The 20,615-nt window shown below is 43.7% G+C and overlaps 1 protein-coding gene across 1 annotated transcript in view; it reads right to left on the bottom strand.

Annotated features, from left to right (window-relative positions):
* Positions 1-20,615, bottom strand: part of CUX1 (cut like homeobox 1) — a 250,222-nt gene that overhangs the window by 131,768 nt on the left and 97,839 nt on the right. Inside the window, 1 exon segment of the mRNA XM_039562956.1 lies at positions 12,143-12,190. Within this exon segment, the coding sequence (XP_039418890.1) occupies positions 12,143-12,190 (48 nt within the window).

The raw sequence follows: 20,615 nt of genomic DNA, 5'->3' as shown, positions 1-20,615 counted from the left end.
TAAGGACACGGGCAGCATCCACACAGCATTTGGCAGCAGCAGCAAGGAAATCTTGGGAGATACGGCAGGAGGCTGGGAAGAGACGAGTTCTGGCAACACAATACAAGGTTGTATTTAAAGCAATAAACCAAGCTCCTATTTCACTTACATACCCCCAGGATCTGGATTAATTTATGGAGATGGGTGGAGGTGTGGTGTAACAGAAACCCAACCTATTTGCAACTTACCAAAGAGTATTGGAAAAGTGATAAATGAGCATTAGATGTTGAAATGATGGAGGATGTGGAGAGCAGATATGAACTCTCAAGAAGAGCTGGCCATGCTGGTCTTTCAGAGTTTACCGAGAAAGACCACGGAAAGGCACTGGAATCTCCCAGGGCATCCGACGTGCCGCAGAGCAAGGGATTGATGGTTGTGAACAACCCACTTAATAATTTGAATTCAAGCACAGTCACAGATGGACTGATGCTCATTAGGGAACGAGAACAGAAGCAATTCGGAGAGAACATTTTCACACGAGGAGTACTTGAAATGAGCCTGTGGAACGAAGTGCCAAAGGCAGGGAGGCCCCGGGACGTGTAAATCCATGCTGGGGAGTGTCAGGCACTGCTCGGGGATGGGGTGAGAAGGAAGGGGCACCACCAGGGACACTTGTGCAGTTGAGCTGTTTCCTGGGTGCACAGAGACTCTCTGAAGGCCAAACCACACCATATGTTACACTTCTGGACTTCAACGTTCCCACATACAATTTTCTCTCGCTGCTGCTCGGCAGAGAGCAGCCAAATTTAAATTACTATTATTAAATACAATTAGCATTACAGCTCTGATTCTGTACTGTATTTTGAAAAATTCATTTGCCCCTTTTATGAAAAGCAAAGCATTTAAAATGCTTCCATTTCTGGGAAATAACAGGATGGATTTGTTTTCCTATTACAGTTTTTCCACATTTTAATAAAGAGCATTTGTACTTTTATTCTCTCTAAGTATTATAAAAGGTATGGTTTATTTGCTCCTTACCAATTATAGAGTGATGGAAATATAAACCAGATTTGAAACAACATCTTCCACGGAGATCAGAGACTTTCCAAAGGAAGCAGTTTGTAAATCACAGGTATTTTACACCTTTTTTTGGCCCCAAATTCAGAACCAGAATTCCAAACAATCCCACCAGGCAGAAATATGGTTTTATGTTTTAGTTGTTAAAAAAAATAAATCAACCTGTCTGGTTTAAAGTTCTACTAAAAATGAGCACTGCAAGTATTTTATATCTTAAAATAAAATTTAGAAAAAGCACTATGACAACTTTAAAAATGAGCACTGCAAGTATTTTATATCTTAAAATAAAATTTAGAAAAAGCACTATGACAACTCTAACTGGAATAAAAAAATAATTAAGCATGCCAGCACCCAGGTGCATAAGGAAATAAGGAAATATGGGAGGAAAAAGACATCAAAAATAGCAAAATATAAATGAAGTCCAGAGAGAGAGGAAACAGAGCACTGAAATTACATGGAAACATTTGGAAGTTCACTGAAAATTTTTCAAATCAAAGTAAAATTGGTTCAGGAGCCAACAAGGCTGCGCTGCAATCAGCTCACATTAAACAGTTGAACTACATTATAAAACTCCTGCTGAACATTTTTATTTGACTCTAAAAACTTCAGGGACCCTGGAAGAAGTCAACTTATAATTACACTCGCGTTGTCTTGACACGAGCTTAGCTCCAAATCTTAATTTATCTAAACCAGGCCCCATTATGTCTTCTCTGAGCAGAAAGAAACAACAGTGACCTCTGTATTCCCCACCACCCCCATAAACATATGTTCACTTTTAAGTTTTGGCATCCTATTTGTCTTGATAATACCACTGGCGCTGCAGTGAGATAACAGAACTGAGACACCAGGAATCCTCCCTGCTCAGCACAGCCTTCATCTCACTCTTCATCCCTGAAACATCGCTGGAGCTACGCAGAGGAGCCGTGGCCAGACACCGGGCTGAGACCAGTCCTCCCGGTATCCACCTTGTTTTTCCAGGTCAAGTGCTCTCCTGAGTTGTTGCTCGGGGTACCAAGGTCACCCCAAAGGCTGAATGTCTCCCCTTCCCCTCAGAATCGTTCGCCTCCAACCCGCCTGTGAAGATCTCCGTGGTCTGATCCCACTCTCCACTGCTTGTTGCCCGACATGGCTGGCTTGCTCCCCCAAAAGCGTGGACAGCCTGGCTCAGGAGCACTTTTCCCAGTCTAATACTCACTGCACCTGGCTAAAATCAAAATATCATCAATGAAATCCATGCATTTATCTCCACATTTACGTAAGCACCATAAATCTGGCACCTACGCCAAGGAACGTGCTGAACGCAGTTTTATCCGAGTGTTGCCTCTTTCAGCTATGTCCAGCCAAGTTCAGAAAGATAAAAGCAAAGCCTGTGGCTTTAGTTTGGCATCTGTCACTTTTTATGCAGTAGGAGATTTCAGCATTAATTCAAGTCTGATGTTTACTGCCCCCCAATCTCCTGAGCGCAGGTCTGCAGGGCTGGGATGCTCTGGGCTGTATGAACGTGGTATCACCTCATGGACTGCAGTCAGACTGAAGGATGCACAACTCTGTTCCTGAATTTAAAGAGGGAACAGGATGATGAAGCTCTCTGCAAGGAAGCTGGACTGCCAGATGCCAGCACATCCTGCACTGACACTGAAATTCTCTGAACTGATGGATATCAGCACATCAACACATTTCAGAGCACGAGACCAGCACAAGTGCTGCTTGTCTTGGATCCACTCGGATCATTCAGCAGAGCTGGATGATCGGGATGCTGGACTCAGCATCCCAAAGACAGCTCCTTTGTGAGGGGTTCCCAGTGCTGTGTCCGCCTGGCATTACCAAAGCATTGGTGATTTGCTCTCAGTACCAAACATGAGTGTTCACACAACTGTGCTAAATGTGAACTTTGCAGTCCCAGCCCTTCCATTTATCCTCACAGTTCTCCAATTCTCACTCTCATTAACCACCTTAATGTGTCTTTTACTGTCCTGCACACAATCTGGAACTAATTTATCAAGTAAAAAGAAATTATTTAAAAGAGAAGTTATTTTTCTGTTCTGATTTTTAATAAATGGATGCCTTAAGGAGACACCCATCCCTCTTCCCTTACACATCTTCTGTCGTATTGTTTTGCATCACGAAGATTTTCCATTTGTCTTCAATTACTTCAAGTTACCAAAACACCAGTAAGAACTGGAAGAACCATATGAAACGAAGAGAAAAGCATGAGAACAACTCATTAAAGCACCACTCTTTTAAGCCATGCTGTATTCTTGGATAACAGCTTTCAAATCAAATGGTGGCTGTAGCAGGATTATTAATGCATCAGTCTTGCTTTGAAGCCTTTACAATACAGTTGGTTTGACTTCCCTTTCTTAATACCAAGAGATATCTACATTAGTAAATAAATTAATAAAAAATAACACTTTAATTTACAAATTAATAAAAATATATAGTTCGCCATCCCTGTTATTTTGCCACTGACAAAAGAAAAAGTAAAAAAAATCTTATTTTTAGCTTTGTTGCAATTAAAACACTTTTGAAGCAAAATTAAAAAGAAATTATTTCTGTGCAGTTGCTTAAGGCATATGGTGTGGACTTTAGCTGGGCTATAAATTCTTTAACGGAATTAAGGACTTCACAGTGGATCCAATACCAATCTGTTTGACAAAGCTGCTTGGGTTGGGACATAGGTACAGCACCAGGAAAGAGCCTGGGAAGGGCATGCCTGCCTCACCAACGTGTTGGTTTAACCTCAAGTTAAGCAGAGAGCTTTAGGAAGGACTCGAACCCCTCAACTTTTCAGTTCTGTTCCCTCCACTGCAAAACAGCTGCAACCTTGAACCCTTAAAACCTCCTCTTCCTTTCATGCCCAGATAAATCCTGATTTTCCCAGACAAACAACGCCAGCATCCCCTGAGGAATGTTCTCACAGGACAGCTTCTTGCTGCTTTTCCAATCTTTGATCTTCAGTCCCAGTAAAACAGCCCAGCCCAACAGAAATTGACAGCAGGGCCACAGCTTTGATTAAATCCTGTCTGCCACCCTGCCTTCGGATCAGTGGATGTGCTGTCCCTGCTGCACCTCTCCTGGAGCCTTGGATAACCCACCTGCCTCCCTCCCCACCTCTATCTGCATTTCAGAGCAGGTTTCCTGCTCTCACCCAGCTCCCAACCCATCCATGGGGCAGGCAGAGAGCAGCCCTGCTCTCCCTCCTCCTGCCTCTGCCATAGCATGATTCAGCTCAGTGGCTCGGTGAAAAACTAAGGAAGGAGAGGAGGAATTTATTTTCCATTGTGCTGGCAAACTGAACTGACTCATCCTGTGCACTTGCTGGGCTCAGCACGAGGGAGGAGGTGGGGACCCAGGGCTGGGGCAAGGGCACCCTGCAGCACTGGTCCCTCACCTGCACGGATTGGGAACGGTATGAAACCAGAGTGACAAGGAAGGGATGGCAAAAGGAGGCTCGGAGTGCCAAATGTTACCAAAACGCCCTTTTATCGATCAATCTTTACAGTATGAAAGTGGATTAACTTTGTTAGTGTCTACATTAGTTCATATTATGCACACATATTATGGCACATTACAGCTTTACTGGAGGCTTTGGTGTTTTTCATGCTCAAGTAAAACAAACCAAAGGACTGGTCCTGGAAATAAGGACTTTGCTCATGGAACCTGATAGCTGTCCATGACAGATAAAGGATACTCCTGAACACCAAGCTAATGCCAACATTCCAGCCCCTCTGACACATTATTTAAACCCTCACAGTGTTTTCTGGTGTCACAAACCACTAACTCCAGCAAGGCTGACCCCAGGGATGCCTGGATCCATAGACAGGCAGCAGGAATGCTATGGAATTAGGGTTGATTTGCAAAGTTTTACTCAAATTACTAAGTCTGCGTGCTAGTGATTAGTCAAATTGTGTCGTTTAAGGGGTGTAAAAACCTTGTGTGAAACCAAACATGGAGTGCCCCAATTTGGCTGCACAATGAATAATTATTTACCCTTGTAATTCTACACTTTGCATCCCAGCCTCTCTCCTCAAGTCAGCACAGGCCAGTCATGAATTTTCTTAATGGAAATTCAAGAAGGAAAAATGGAAAAAAAAAGGTAAACCAAAGAGCTGACCTCTAAAGAGGGGACAAATCCTTTCCCCAAAATTGAAGGAACATCTTTCTAGTGAATAGATCAGCAAATCATTTTTCCTGTTACCAAACAGGGAGATGTCAGAGCTTGCCAGTTCTGATCCTTGAGGTTTGGTAAGAGCACAAGGATGGAGAACATCTCCAGCCACAGCCAGCCCAGCCATGCTTGGTGTGGGAAATGGGGCAGGGAGGAAGGGGAGACAGCCAGGGCAGAGCAGCCTGTGCTACCCCACATCACCCCCAGCTTCCCAGCAGCAGGGGCTACGTGTAAGGTGAGTGGGTGCTCTGACCTGCCTGTGCACCTCCCCTGCTGCCTCTGAGCAGTGACCTGGAACCCACAATCGCTCCTCTCCCTCATGGATGATCCAAACTTTTGTTTAGGTATTTCGAAAAAAATTAGGTCAGAGGAATGTGTGCAAGAAGGAGCTCATTAACCACCTTTGTGCAAAATCCACCTGCACGTAAATACCAAGATGCAACCTTTCCCTGGTGTTTTATACTGAGCTCACCCTCTTGCTTCTCTTTTCTGACAAAGCAAGACCAGGCACAGCTTCTGTAGAGCCTCATAGTAAATAGAGGTAATTCTGTAATAAATGCAGACATAATTCTGTAATAAATACAGAGAGAATTCTGTATTTGGAGAAACAGGGACTGGATTCTAACGACACTCGGCAGAATACCTCGCCCGGCCCAGCCCTCCCATCCCCATTCCTTCCAGCACACTTCAAGCTCTCTTTTTTTTCCCCTGAGGATGAGAAGACACTCCTGACCCTGCGAGCTGCACCAGTGCTGCCTGTCGGAATCCTGAATAAACTGAATTTCCCACCACTGTTCCCATTCCCCCTGAGCGCGTGGCAGCGGCACAGCGCGCCTCGGTACAGACAGCCCACCAGCTGCCAACAGGAATTTCAGCACTTTGTCAATTATGTAAAAATAAGAGGATTTGGGCTGATCCTCCCCAAAGTTACCCTGGTAGTCTCTGCTGTCTTGGTACAACTTGCCTGCAAGTTGGAGAGGAATCTGCAAGAGCTTTGGGGACGGTGCACAGCGCCTGTCGCTGCTCCTGGTGGGATGTGCCAGCTTTGGGACTTTGCCTGTTATCCCCATAGTTGAGAGCTGTCCCAGGAAGGAAAAAGGGATATAATAGGAGAGGCTCTGACTGTATTTGAGAGTCTCTGCAGTTCTGTCCCTCCCCTGCAGTTCAGTGTCTCCTCTTGGGGATGCTTTCGGCCCTGCAGCAGCCACCCCTCGTGCTCAGCAGGGAGAGCTCATCCGCCCGTGAGATGCTGGAGTATATTTAAATCACCTTCCTCAGGAAAGATGTTGTTTAAACTGCAATCAAGCCAGCCAAAAATAAATAAATAATCATTTACACACTTCTGTAAACAAAGAAATGAAAGTGCTGTGGAGCTGTGGTTACCCCAAGAGCAGGTCATGACCTCTCCCTGCTTTGGGGAACAGAACTGAGATGCAGAGTGGACTTTAAAAGATAATTAACTGCCAAAAATATTCACTTCTGGTGAATAAAGGGTTTTGATGGGACTTCCACTGAAAAGCAGGGAGGCTCTGGGCCCAAACATGAGCGCTGGATTTTGATGTATGCTGTTGACTTCCCCAACACAGAGCAATTTGTAATAGCTTTGACACGCTGTTGTTTTCAAAGCTCCTGCTACATCACAAGCATTTATTTCTGACCACAAAATTACATTTATTCAACAGAAAGCAGCTCAGGGTCTTTAAGAGGTTAACTTCTGGAGTGCTTGGCTGCTCTCCAGCCTCCCTATGAGCATCAGTGCTAACGCAAGGCACACAACAGCACCCAGGCTGGCCGTGATTAATAGAGTGCTGAACACGCTGCTTTCCACATACACACACTTTTCATTCCCTTGCTTCCATAGATCATGGACTTATCCTCAAAATATCTGACTGAAATTGAATTTGGCTTCTCTCTCAACCGTTCATTTCCTATGTTATGCAAGGTTATATCCTTTTCTGCATGAGCAGAACCAAACCAGCTGCAGCTTTTGAGAAGAAAACGTGTTTTCAATTATGAAGTTGGCCTGAATATTGAACCACAGTTCTACTGCTGCTCTAATTGAGCCATCATGGAGTGAATGTACAGGAAAGAAATTGTATTAATTAGGTTTGGAAATTTAACATAAGGAAATTAAAGGGGGTAAAATAAAAAAAATGTGAGTATCAGCTCAGGAACAGTCCTTCAAAATGCAGAAGGAACGTAGGTCTGAAGTGGTTTAGGCACACACATTATTAGAGTACTCCTTCAAAGACATGATTAGTAGTTCCAGCACATCAAGCTGATTTTCAGCTTCTGTTGTCTGCATATGGAAAACTATTAAATTACTCGACTGACCAAATTAATAGTTTAAAGAGCAATTCAGCTAAGTGGGGAGCCAGAGTGGTCTCATCAGAATGGCAATACCCTTAAAAGTACTTGCTCTGGGAGAAGAATATGAGAAATGGCTTTCACAGACATCAAGTCCAGCATGTTGTTTTGGAGTCTGTGCCTTAGAGGGTTCTCCAAATGAGGGATTACTGCATTACGGTTGGACAGTGCTCTTATGCCACATGAAAAGAATGCTAATGACCTCAGGAAATCCTTTCCCAGCCTTAAAATATCTGTCTGATGACTTCACAAATACGGGTTCCAACATTAGATTTCCATACCACAGCTTCAGTTCTGTGAACTAACATAGCCCAAGAACATCCCTTCTCTTTGCTGCTTCTTTTTTATCCCAGATTTCATGTACAAATAACCATCCACTGATGTACCCATGGTAAAGCACAGTGACCTACCCAAAACACAGCTTATTCGAATGGCTGCTTGCAGGAGTGCCTTGCAAATTATATATAATAATCATGTCATGATTGCATGATAAAGCTCTTTAACCTTTCCTGATTCTGTCCTGTATTTAGCCCAGCATAGGGAGAGCAAACCATTAATAAGTTGTGTCCTCAGTTTAATGGCAGGAAAAAGGAAAAGCAAGATAGAGATTTAAGATTGAAATGACAGCATTTTACACTTCTGAAATTAATAACTTTTAACTGTCTTGCTCACAATAGCCTATTTACACCACCCAGACCTTAAATCTTCCAGGGAAGGCAGAAAAGTTACCCACAGATTTCAAAAGAACAATACCATCAGCTCTGAAGCAGACACAACACTCTGTTAAATTAGAAAACTGCCTTCAAATTTCCATTAAGATCCTAAATAAGGAAAAAGTACTATAATAAAACTATTCTCCAGTGATGAATTAATAGGGGCTCGTGCTGAAGTAGGAATGCATTTGAAAATCTGTAGTATGCTAAATTCCATTTCATAGTGCTTTTACTTTAAGTCTTATCATAAAAAATCCAGTTACTTAATGCACTGAGATCTATACAAAGAAAGTTATTTCCAAGTACTAATGGAAACTGAATATTTGATAACTGGAACAGTTTTTATCTGAATGAATGAGATAAATAACTAAGGAATACAGAATGTTCTGCTTTGTCCAGTACTTTAAAATTCATATTATATAATGGGGAAATATTGGAGGGAAGTATCAATATTCCATGTTCAAACTGAAGAGAAAAATTAGCTAAAGTGACCTGTGGGTTTGTTTAAAAAAGCCAACTGGCCCCAGGTTTACCAGCAGCTCCCATAAATCGTGCTTGGGAGGGGACATAAATACCTGAGCTTAACTTCCCCTCTTTCCAAGTCACATCAGGTTCACCCAGGCACAGTTCAAGGACAGTTTAAGTCAATCTGAGCTGACACATTTGTGCTGCTCCTGCCCCCGGCTTTCTTCTCCTGGCCTCTCCTTTCAGAGCTGCTGCTCTGAACCCACCTGGTGGGAAACTAAGCCAGCAAAAAAATCCCCCAACTTTGGGCTAAATGTGGGATCACACCAGGAAAAGTGCTGAGGAAAGGCAGGGGGTGGGGAGCAGGAACACAGCAATATCCATGTAAAGCTGCTTAAATACCTGTGCTTATTAGGGAGCTGCCTCCATCCTCCGATCTGCTGGCCCTCCCTAGAGCCCACAGCCCTGTGCACAGTCAGCCCAGATGGGATTGGCAAAAGCCCACTTCCCTTCTGATGTGGAATCTAATTTATTATTCCATGCAAAAAGCACCTAATTCTGTCTAATATTAGAGTCTGAGCAAAGGATGGGGCAGCAGCAGCAGTGGGGGTGGGGACAGGAGTCGGGGGCAAAAATGTGGTGGAGACTCTCCCACAGGGAAATGGAGAAGGTGCATCAGGCAAGAAGTTTTCTCCTCACTTCTGAATGAACAGCTGGTGGTGCCCCAAAGATCCATATTCCCACCCACACTGCCTATGGAGGCTGCTCCTACAGCATTCCTGACCTCCTGCTCCAGGACACTCGCTCTCCAGCAGCAGGGGCCCTAGAAAACATTTACTCTCACCACTTCTCCACTTACCCCTCTTTTATTTACTCACTGCTGTTATCTATTTTAAAAAACCCAAAATCACAGAATCACTGAAAGGTTTGGGTTGGAAGGGACCTTAAATAGCCCATCTCATTCCAATTCCCTTGCCTCATGCACCTTCCACTAGAGCAGGTTACTCACAGCCCCATCCAGCCTGGCCTTGAACATTTCCAGGGACAAATCTGGGGCTGAAAACTGACGTCTGTGTAGTAAAAGCAGGGAACCTCTTGCCCTATTCCTCCTCCCATCATCCCATCCCACAGGTACTGTGTGACCAAGAGGTCCCTCTGCCAGCTCCTCCCAGGACACTGAATATCACCTGACAGGTAATAAATTATTGCAAGGCAATCCCAGGGGGCTGCTGGGGTGGGTGTCCTGTTCCCAGAAGTGTTGCTCCCTGAGCCTCTCCAGGGACAGGAATCGAGGCATCTCCAGTGGATTTGAAATGGAGAGAAGCCTATTTGCTTAATAAAACTTGTTTTTGAGATACCCAGAGCAGTCAGCCTTAACAACAACCAGAAACCAGATCTATATCCTGAACAATCAAATATAACTCAACAGAACAGGCTCATATCTTCAGTATTTTGATTTGTCTCCAAAACAAGATACAGTAATTACATCTATAATCAAATACCATAATTCACAGTTTAATGTGGTGCATTTATGTAGTCAATCATGATTAGTTCAGGTTTTTTAGGTTTCTGAAACCCTGTCTCGATTAGGGAGACTAGAATCACCAGCTCAGAGATTCAGCAGCACAATCTTTTAATGTATTTGTGCTTCATTTACGTAATGGGATTCCCACAACAAATTTTACTTGGTGAGATTGAATTTATACCAAAATAAACTTCACTTTTGTATCAGTGAAACAAAACTACAGAAGAGGAGCGTGTGTGAGCCATACCTAGGTAACAGGGAGCTGTCTCCACCAGGGAAGATCTAATGGGAGAATCTCCTTCTCTGTAGCCAAATTTAAATTTATGCTTCTTACTCGATCCTCAGACATTCCCTTCATTAAAGAACAGTGCTGAAAGCACGCATGCACTTTTCAGTCAGTGCATTGCAAGCTTGAAACCGAAGTGAAAAGGTTCTAAGAGCACTGCAATGCACTCGGAGCAATTTTAAAGTGTAAATTTCCATTGGCAAACGGACTCACGCAAGTCATTCTTTGTTCTCACAAATGTCTGTTGGATATATCAAGGACAAAGTTGTCCTGTTTATTTATTTATTTCTAGCAATACTTGGGAAATGAGTTTGTAAAGCAAAAAGTACTGTGCTGCTTTCAAAGGAGGGATTATTGCCTAGTTGGGACACAGATTTAGCAGGATGTAGAAGTGATCAGGAATGCAAGCCTCACTAAGGGGAGCCGTGCACTTAAATCCCTATCCTGAAAACACGTTCCTGAACTTCCCTGCACTGACAGGAACTGCCACAATCTAAAGTCAGCGAACAACTCATGGATTGAGGAAGTGCTGGAACACAGTTCTTGAGGGGCAGAGCTCTGTAATATGCAGCAGTGTGAGCTCAAACCTCCATCCACCACCCCATGCAGGCATGGAGCTTTACAAGGACAAATGCAATTTCCAAGCTCCCTCCCTGACGCTTTCCGAGCGGCAGAACCACGGCTCCCATCTGGCCACAGTGAAAATGGAAAACTCTCTAATTGGCCCAGCTGCCTTTGCCTATAGAAACTCTTCAGAATAACAACAGTTGGCTTTTAAACTTGTGAGCACTCTGCTTGTGTGTTCTCGGTGAGTGCTGTGAAGAGAAACCCAAGTTGGAGCCAGCACCGGAGCTGTTAACGCTTTCTGCTGCCTTTCCAACAAACACCTGCCAACCCAAGGTTTTCCATCAGCCCTCTGGAATACAATGTTCCACAGCTGAAAAGCTTTGCAGGAGAATGATCTGCAGTATCCTCATGTTTTATGAGTGCATTGCATTGCATTCATTAAGAGTTCAACCTGTAGGGTCAGTGAGGCCCAGCGAGCTGGATGTGCCACCTGGGTCCCTGCCACGGTGACGGGAGGCTCAGGGAGGCTCAGGGAGGCTTAGGGATGCTCAGAGCAAAGTGATGTGACCAGTTCAGATTGTCCAGCACAAACCCAGCGTATCACAGAATCACAGAATGACCTGGGTTGGAAGGGACCTTAAGGATCATCCTGTTCCACCCCACTGCCATGGGCAGGGACACTTTTCTCTATCCCAGGTTGCTCAGAGCTCCATCCAACCTGGTTTTAAACACTTCCAGAGATGAGGCAGCCACAGCTTCTCTGGACAACCTGTGCCAGGGCCTCCCCACCCTCAGAGGAAAGAATTTCTTCCCAATATCCAATCTAAACCTACCCTCTGTCAGTCTGAAGCCATTCCCCTTTGTCCTGTCACTATGTGCTCTTGTAAAAAGTCCCTCTCCATCTTCAGGCTCCCTTCAGGGGCTGACATCCCCTGCACACCAGGCTCATGTGAAGCAGCACTGAAAACACTGTAAGAAGCAAAAGAAGATCTTACCTCTCCCTGGAAACTCTTCAGTAATGGAGCTACCTGTTTGCGCAGGTCCTGGAAGACAGAAGCAGGATATTCCATCAGAAAAACTGGAAAGGACAAGTCATCACCATGCTTTTCCTAATGTTTTTTTCAGTTCTCAAGTGTTACTTAAATTCTGATCGCATTTTGTGGGAGCTTTGATTAAAACAGAATTATACCTGGAGTTCACTTTGAGCAGGTCTGAATTTCCAGTTTGACATACACCTGCATCTGCTGCAAATGGTATTAATTATCCAAACTGTGGTGCTGCTGGGTAGGCACTGAATGCCTTCAGTCTCCTAATTCAGCTGAAACATTAATGAGATTAGCAGTAAATGCCTCTATCTACCTCCACAGCAGCTACACCTCTGAACTTATGCCAAGGAAATTCCCACAAATGGAAGCCAGGCTTAAAGGAAGATGACTCTGGACCATCATTTCAACTGAGAGTGTTGCCAGTTTGCAAAATCTCTGTTTTGTTTATTATTTTCCCAAGAGTGCTCTGGCTTTAGTCATCAGAGAACTGGAGCACACTGAAGATGACAAGTATTATTTGTTGGTTTCTGTGTAACTCAAAATTGCTTCTTCCGAACTACAACACACTTACTGCTACAAAATTCATTAAAATACTGCCCACAGAATCACTCTAAAGGTTTATAGCGTATTTTTACTCAGCAACTGAGATAATTTAAGACAAAAAGGGATATATATTTCTTGTACGTAACATTTCCTATGGCTTCACTTCTAAGCTGGTTTGGCTCTAATTCACTTACAAATTCCGTAATTCTTATTATGTGTGTGCCTGAAGAAGAAAATCCAGTAACTCTGCAGAGAACACTGTTAGTCATGCACAGCCAAGATGCTGCATTCCTGCTTTGGCTACTGACAAGGCACAAGCAGCCACTTCATAGTGCACTTACACCTGGGAATAAATCTGGAGGAGTTATACACCACCAACATGATGCTGCACCACTTGGGAGGGCAGCAGTGATGCTGCTGCAGGGAAAAGGTGGATTTCCCATCCTTGGAGATTTCCAAGGCTCAGCTGACCAGAACTAGTGCTAAATGGGTGCTAAAGACCCATTTTTAGGGCCAGGTGAGATTTGGTCAGACTCTGGACAACCCCTCCAACTCTGAGTCCTACAATGCTCTGGGAACTGTGCCCACAACTGGGACAGGCACAAACTCCTTCAGTAACCATGAAATCCTCCTACCTGCACACAGGCCGAGCTACCTGAACCTCATGCAGGGAGTCACAAAGATATATTTGTTTCTCTACATAGAAAAGGATCTGTTGAAGCCTCGAGCTTTTTGGAGAAGAAGGTGACCTTAAAAAGTTGGGAAATTCTCTTTTCCAACACATTTACTTTTATATCTACAGCCATGCAACATACTGGACGTTAAACCACTCACCAAAACACTCTGGATTTAATCTGATTTTCCTGAAGGAAAAGTAGGCTTTCGAGAGAAGTGATTTTTGTCATTTAAATGACAAGTCATGCAGGGAGTTGGAGTATCAGAAGTTCTCCCACTCCCTGAGAAATGGCTTAGGCGGCCCAAGGCAAATGAAGCTATCAAAGACAAATGATCAGCCAAATTTCACTTCTGACATGGTTATTGCACTAAAATACAGCTTAATCCCCATCAAGTCAAGGATAATATTGCAGCTTGCTGAGCTCTCTCTTCGGACTGAACCATACTGTGCTTCTCTTCTTAGGCCAACTCAAGTCACCTAAATTTTTTCTGATATATCCTGCTGCCTGTTTTGGGACAGAAAAAGGTTGGACACTGTCCTTGTGGATCACAAACATCTACAAATTACACTTCTACCAAAGCAAACTGGCAGGTTGAGCAGCTTTTCCCCACTCCCTGCCTCCTCAGGGAGACCTGAGGGCTGTGCACGTTTTAGAACATGTTTTCTTTGTAACCTGATGATGCTGACATTGAAGAAAGTAACAATAACCACTGATGGCAAAATAAATGCCCACATTTAAGGCCAAAATCTGGCAGAGGCGGTTTTAGTGCCCAGTGAAATTACAAACAGAATTAGATTTACACAATTAGATTGCCGGATACCGGCACCCTTTATAAAATCAGGAAAAATTATATCATCCAAGCAAAGCAACTTTTCTTGAAATAAAAATCTCAGCTGGTCGGAAATCACTGGGTTTAGGGCTTTTGTCCCTGATACTGCCTCTGAATTTACTGACTTGTTTGGCACCAGCCAGAAAAGTGATGTCAGAAGCGAAGGCAGAAATACAGGAGATCTAATCCCAGATCCAGAGGCAGGAGAATGTTATCCTTGCTCCTGTGCCCATGGCAAGCTCTAGCCAAGATCCTGCTATTTAACTGCCTCCTCTGGCACATTCTGAGTTCTCAAAGACAGGATTTGCAGTACTTTTTATTTCATTATATAAACTATGCCAGGCCTTCACCTTCATATTCATCTTGAATAATGAGGGATGTTGTTGTTGGCTGTTTGTAGCAGAAAAGAGGGAGAGAAGCAGGGGTGGAAAGGAATAGAAGGAGCATCCCAAAGCCATGGAAACAGTTGGTCAAGCTGTCAAAAAGGGAGAAAACCTTTCAAGTGCATTCATTTAGCAAATTCAGGATGCTGAACACTCATCCCAGCAATCAGAACGTTACCAAGCAAAATTCATGCCATAATGGGAAAACGTGCTTGATTCAGACAGCAGCTTGTGGTAGGGGTAAAAGGGGTTTTAAAATCTTTCCTGACAGAGGAGGAGGCAGCTCAGGGCGACCCAGCCCCGTTGGCAAGCAATGGGTTATCCCACTGCAATCCACCCAGGACAGCCCCAGGACACATCAGAGCACACACCTGAACAGGGTAAAATGCTTTGACCACTTGAAGTCTTCGCAATGACTTGGAATCTGTTGCAGCTGAACAACTGAGACAGAGCATCCCACTGCCATTCCCTTCCCAGAGCAAACAGCCAGGAAAGGGAACTGCAGGAATGGGATCCAGTATTTTAAACTCAGCCAAACGCTCCGTGCAGGTGAGTGGATGAATGGCACACACCACAGCAAAAGGCATAAACACCTTTTTCACAGTTTTTCTTTTCTCCCCTCCTTTCCTGGCTTGCCCTTGGAAAGAGTTTATAGGAAAGAGTTTATAGGGTACTTTTATAATTCCTTCCTCGGTGAAACAACATCAAAACTTGAGACAGCTCACAACCAAAGGGAAACAAAAATAAACAGACAGAAGTCAGGAATACATATGCCTCAAGTCACAGCTCTGCTGGGGAGATTTATTTTTGGCAGTTTGGAAAAATTTCTCATCAGACTTTGTCTCAAAATATTACACTGAACTTCAAAGGGAATTTTACCTTCTTTACACTAAATTGAACAGGAAGAAGGACGTTCAGTTCAGACCCGGGGGAATCTGCAGGGTTGGTTAGCAAGGACACCGGGTGATTTATGATCTGTTTAAAGTGTGGTGGCCTTTACTGCCTGGGCTGTGATCAAAACAGGAAAAGCATCCAGGCTCCAGCCCTCACACAGTTACCAAACCACTGCGGCCAAGCAGAACAGCTGAAAAGGGTCCATGCAACTGAACATTAAAACAAATTATAATTTATCAACATAAACGCACTGAAATATTTGAGTATAGGAATACAATCCCATTATTAGCCTATTTTTCTGTGCCATCTAAATACATGCATTCTTTCTCTCTGGATGATTTATCAGGGGTAGAGCAGTTTCTGAAAAAGGCTTTATCAGAGACAAACTCACTATCTGATGAAGAGCCCATGAATTAGGATGCTGTATCATTATCTGAATCAAATCTGATGGCTGAAAGCTAATATAGCATTGCCTCTTTACAAGAGTGAAAACAAGGAGTTTATATTTTGATCAAGTAGCTAAACAATGAAATCTGAATCCACATAATTTTTAACTCCCTTTCCATTCTCATTAAAAATAACTCCACGGCAAATAAACCAAGAATAAATCTATGTTAAAATCCTGGGCAACAAATGCACCCTTCTGACAACGAAACTACATTATTTATCCAGACCTTAATACCCTGTGTACAGTACAAAGGACATAGCAATGGTCAGGCTACCAACGCTGTATTTGTAATTTACTTGAGGTCTGAAGCTACACGAGCACCTTCTGATCTCCTCACAGGCTGCTCCACCTCATTCACCTCCCAAACGCTTATCTCTAAATGTCACAAGAGCCCTCTGACCCCAGCTTGATAAAGTGGTCCAGCAAGGCTGAGCTTGACCTACACACCTTTATCATCTACACAAGCACCGTGCTCCTGTAAAACAAAACACCCCAGAAGCCTGGGTGAACATTCCAGCGTGGGCCTCCCGTGCCACATTTCCTACCAATTGTTCCGTATTTCGTCTGCTGGAGCCACGCACGGGCTGGGGAATGTCACTGTGGCTGGCACAGGAATCCTAATGAGAAGCAGCCCACTGTTATCAGCGTGGGTGACATCACCAGTTCAGCTGTCACAAACCATTCTGGAGCAGCCTCATCACCGCGAGATGCTGCGGCTGCCCTGCTGCCTTCCCTTTCCGTGTCCCCTTCCCTGTTTGCCCACATGGAATCAGACACTGGCACGGGCCCGGCACTCCGAATTGGCAGGGGCTGGACAGCCTGACCCCAGATTCTTTCTTGTAAGAACTTAGAAAGAAAAAGAAAAAACACAACACAGAACAACCCCCAGGATGTACTACTGGTTGTGCAGGAGGCTGTTTGTAATTCCATCAACACCTAACACTTCCCATCCCTGGACGTGTTCAAGGCCAGGTTGGAAGGGGCTTGGAGCCACCTGGGTTAGTAGAAGGTGTCCCTGCCCATGGCAAAGGGTGGAATGAGATGAGATTTAAGATCCCTTCCAAGCCAAATCATTCCATGACTCCCATGATAATAAATAGCACAGCTGAAGGGGAGCTCTCCTGTCAAAACCTGTGAGCCAGGTTTATGTCCCTGTCCCTGGAGGCAGCGTGCTGGGAGGGTGGATATCTGTTCCTAGGGATTGAGAGGATGTTTATCCATGTGCCCTCACAGCCAGGGCTCTGTACACTCCATCCACCCCGCTATTATCTCCAGAATGCTGCTGAGCTTCCCATAAATACAGCTGAAAGGGGGAGAGGTGAGAGGCAGCCAAGCATGAAGGATTTGGGAAGAACGCTGGCATCAACTTCTGAGGTGTGTTTGATTATTGTGTACTTCAAGGACACAACTTGTCACTATGAAACACACAAATCAGCAAGTTAACTATAATTAGGAGTAAGCAGTTCTGCTGGTTAATTAGAGAGAGGCAGCAAGCACAGATGCTTCGCCCTGCTGTGGGGAAATGGGTGAAGGGGTTGGGATCACTCAGACACTCACCTACCAGTGCACAAGTTTTAAACATTATTTCTTTGCATTATGAAAAAAATCCAAAATATTACAATTTTTTTTTCCACCAGAAATCCTGGGCACATGTGATTGGGGGTGTACTAAAGGAAACATTTAAGTCTTTATGTTTAATTAGTTCCAGCAAGTTCCACTTTGCTTTAATCTAAAAGAGATGAAACTGAAACCCCAGATAGTTGTTCACACAGGTATTATACAGTAGCTCAGATGACTTACTTAATTCTTAAAATATAAGGCAAAGTAAATCATATGAGTAAACAATTTATTGCTCAATTTACACTTTGATTTAATGAGATATAAAACCTCTTATTGCTTAAGGCTGCTGAAGTATTTACTCAAAATCCGATCATTAAAGAATGAATCACTATCTTATCAATCTTCTATGATATTTTTAGTTATTTCAGTACACTAACATGCCAGTGTTTTCTCTGTACAAAAAAAACCTTTTTAAGTTACATTTATAGATACGTTTCAACCTAGCACAATGATAAATAAAAAATCTTGATTTACAGTAGCAAAACGTACACCACAGTACTTTCGGAAATATTTCAAGCTCACAGATCTTGTGCAAATTCCATTAGCTTTAATTATTTATTAGCAGTAGATTTAGATTACTGTTCTTGACCTATTTTTCAGTGTATGGACCCACCCAGCAAGAAGTGAAAAAATATTCCATTGGTGAAGGGCTGAATTAGTGAGCGCAGACTTCAGCTTCGAGTGGAACACTGAGCAAAACCCTGGGCACTGTAATTCAGGGGGAGAGAGGTTACAAAGCAGGGCCTGCAGAGTAACCACTGAGACAGGTTCCTTGAAAAGAGGCGGAATTTTTGCTGTTTGACCACTTCAGACAGTTTTGCAAGATTGCAGCCACATGACAATCCCAAAGGAAGTGACAGCAGATACACAGAGAACTTTCAAGAGTTTCTTTGTGGAAATCCCCTGGTTTCTACCAAACTCCAAGGACCACATGGGTCCTACTCAGCCATGGGGAAACGGGTCAAGAGGGAGAATTTTGGGGCTGGTCCTGTGACCCCTTCCAGTGGCAAGGTGCAAACTGGGCTCTTCCCAAGCTGGGGAAAACGGAGCATCTGGGAAGGAGCTTCCTCGCCACGCTGGGACTTTGCTTTCAATGGAATTTCCCCGAGTCTTAACGGAATCCTCTTATGGTTTCTTCCAAGTTCAAATAAACAAAAAGCTCACAGGTTTACTCTGGGCCTGTGCAGCCACGTCCAAACAGCCTGGGGACCTTCACAACTGTTTAAAAAGCCACCCTGCCAGAGAGGAACTGTTGCACCCATATGTATGTATGGAAGTGTGTGTATATATACACATGTACACTATGCAGAATACAAAAAGCTTTTTTTTACCTAACTTTACAAATTAATGTGGTGAATGAAGCTTTTTAGCATCATTTGACAACCCTGATGTCATTTATAAACCAGTGAGTTAACAGTGGCTAGGAAAGACATTGAACAGGAACTACTCAGAACTTAAAAAGTAGAGTTGCTAGGAAACAAAAAATTTAGTTCAAACAAAAACGGTTCAGGTGGAGCTTTGGAAGGAGCTAATTGTAATGAAATGACACTAAAATTCCAGTCAGGAAAAAAAGGAAAGGCTGACTTGTGTAGGAGTTCACCAACACATACAGAAAATCAAGCACCACTTTTAACAAACATATTAATTTAAAAGGCTTCACGCTGGGTAATGGCTCCATGGAGATTCTCCCTCCTGCTCTCTTGTTAAACCCTGTGGTCCCTGCTGAAGGCTTGAGGTGACATCAAACATGCCATGACAGACCCTTGTCACGGAAAAAAACACATCTGCATCATCCCAGGCCACCAGAACTCCTTATTTACGTAATGAAAACACATCTGATACACTGAATAAGTATTTCAGAACCTCTGAAGTGCACTCTTCTTGCCAGCAGGACAGCCACGTGTCAGTGAAATCCAGGAATTGCCATTCCTAGCTTAGGCCAGTATCCCTACACAGAGCAAAGATAATTAGAGCTTTGTTAAGTACCTGCAGATGTTATTAGATGAGTCCATCTGTCCAAAACCATGGGAAGCAAACTGACTGCTTAGTTGTGCATCCCAATATACTTTTACATCCCAAAAAACAGCCTCACCTACATCTGTCAAACTTTAACCAGAACTGCTCTGTCCCTCCATAAATTCCATGTCGTTCCACAAGTTCTCTGCCCCTGTGATTTGAGTTTTCCGGTGAAAAAGATCCTGAACACTCCTCCCAAATCACATCCTGCAGGATTTCGTCCTCCATCCACTGCATTTCCCACGCTGAAAGTCCATAAAGTGCTCCTAACGCTCCCCTGGTTATCCAGAATTACAGCCTGCAGATCAGAGGTTTCTCTTCAGTGTAAAATGGGGAACTTCTGAAAGAAAGTAATTATGATGAGCCCTAAAAAATTAACGTGTCTAATGAGAGGCTAATGACAGGGGGCATGACTCTGCAGAAGAGGCACCTAAGCGCTGTGGTCCAATTAACAACACCAGTTCAAACACAGCCTAATGCTTCATATGGTGGATTTAGAAAGAAGAATATTTCATGTGAAACCATAATTGCAGCTGTAATTTTCCATACTCCCTCCACACAAGCAGTGCTGGAATCAGAGTGCACCCTGCTTCAGCCTTCTGGGATGATGGGACCATGAGCTGGAGCTGTCTGGCTGCAGCACTGGGCTCGTGGGACTGGGATTTCTCCTCAGTCTCAAAGAAAAGATGGGTAGAACCATTCAGAAATCATAAATTCCAGTGTACTGCTTCATTTACGAAAAGTGAGATTACTAAAAAGCATTCATGTTGTAAAACCTGTTACTGGTTTCCAGAATACAAGTATCTTGCTTTGAAGTCAAGTTACGTTTCCAAGAAGAATAATTCTGTGTTAAATGTAATAACGAGGAGCCGGGCTTCATCCTCACGGATCCTTACAGGCCATCTGCAAACTGGGCAGGAGGCACTGCTGGGACATCAGGTATTGCAAAATTGCTTTCCTTACTTATCTTTTACACACAGATTACAAATACAGCTGTGAGCAGCCCGTGCAT

This window comes from Corvus cornix, chromosome 19, assembly GCF_000738735.6.
Source record: "Corvus cornix cornix isolate S_Up_H32 chromosome 19, ASM73873v5, whole genome shotgun sequence".
Lineage (NCBI taxonomy): Eukaryota > Metazoa > Chordata > Aves > Passeriformes > Corvidae > Corvus > Corvus cornix.
Note: the sequence above shows the minus strand (reverse complement) of the source record. Positions and strands in the feature narration are given on the sequence as shown.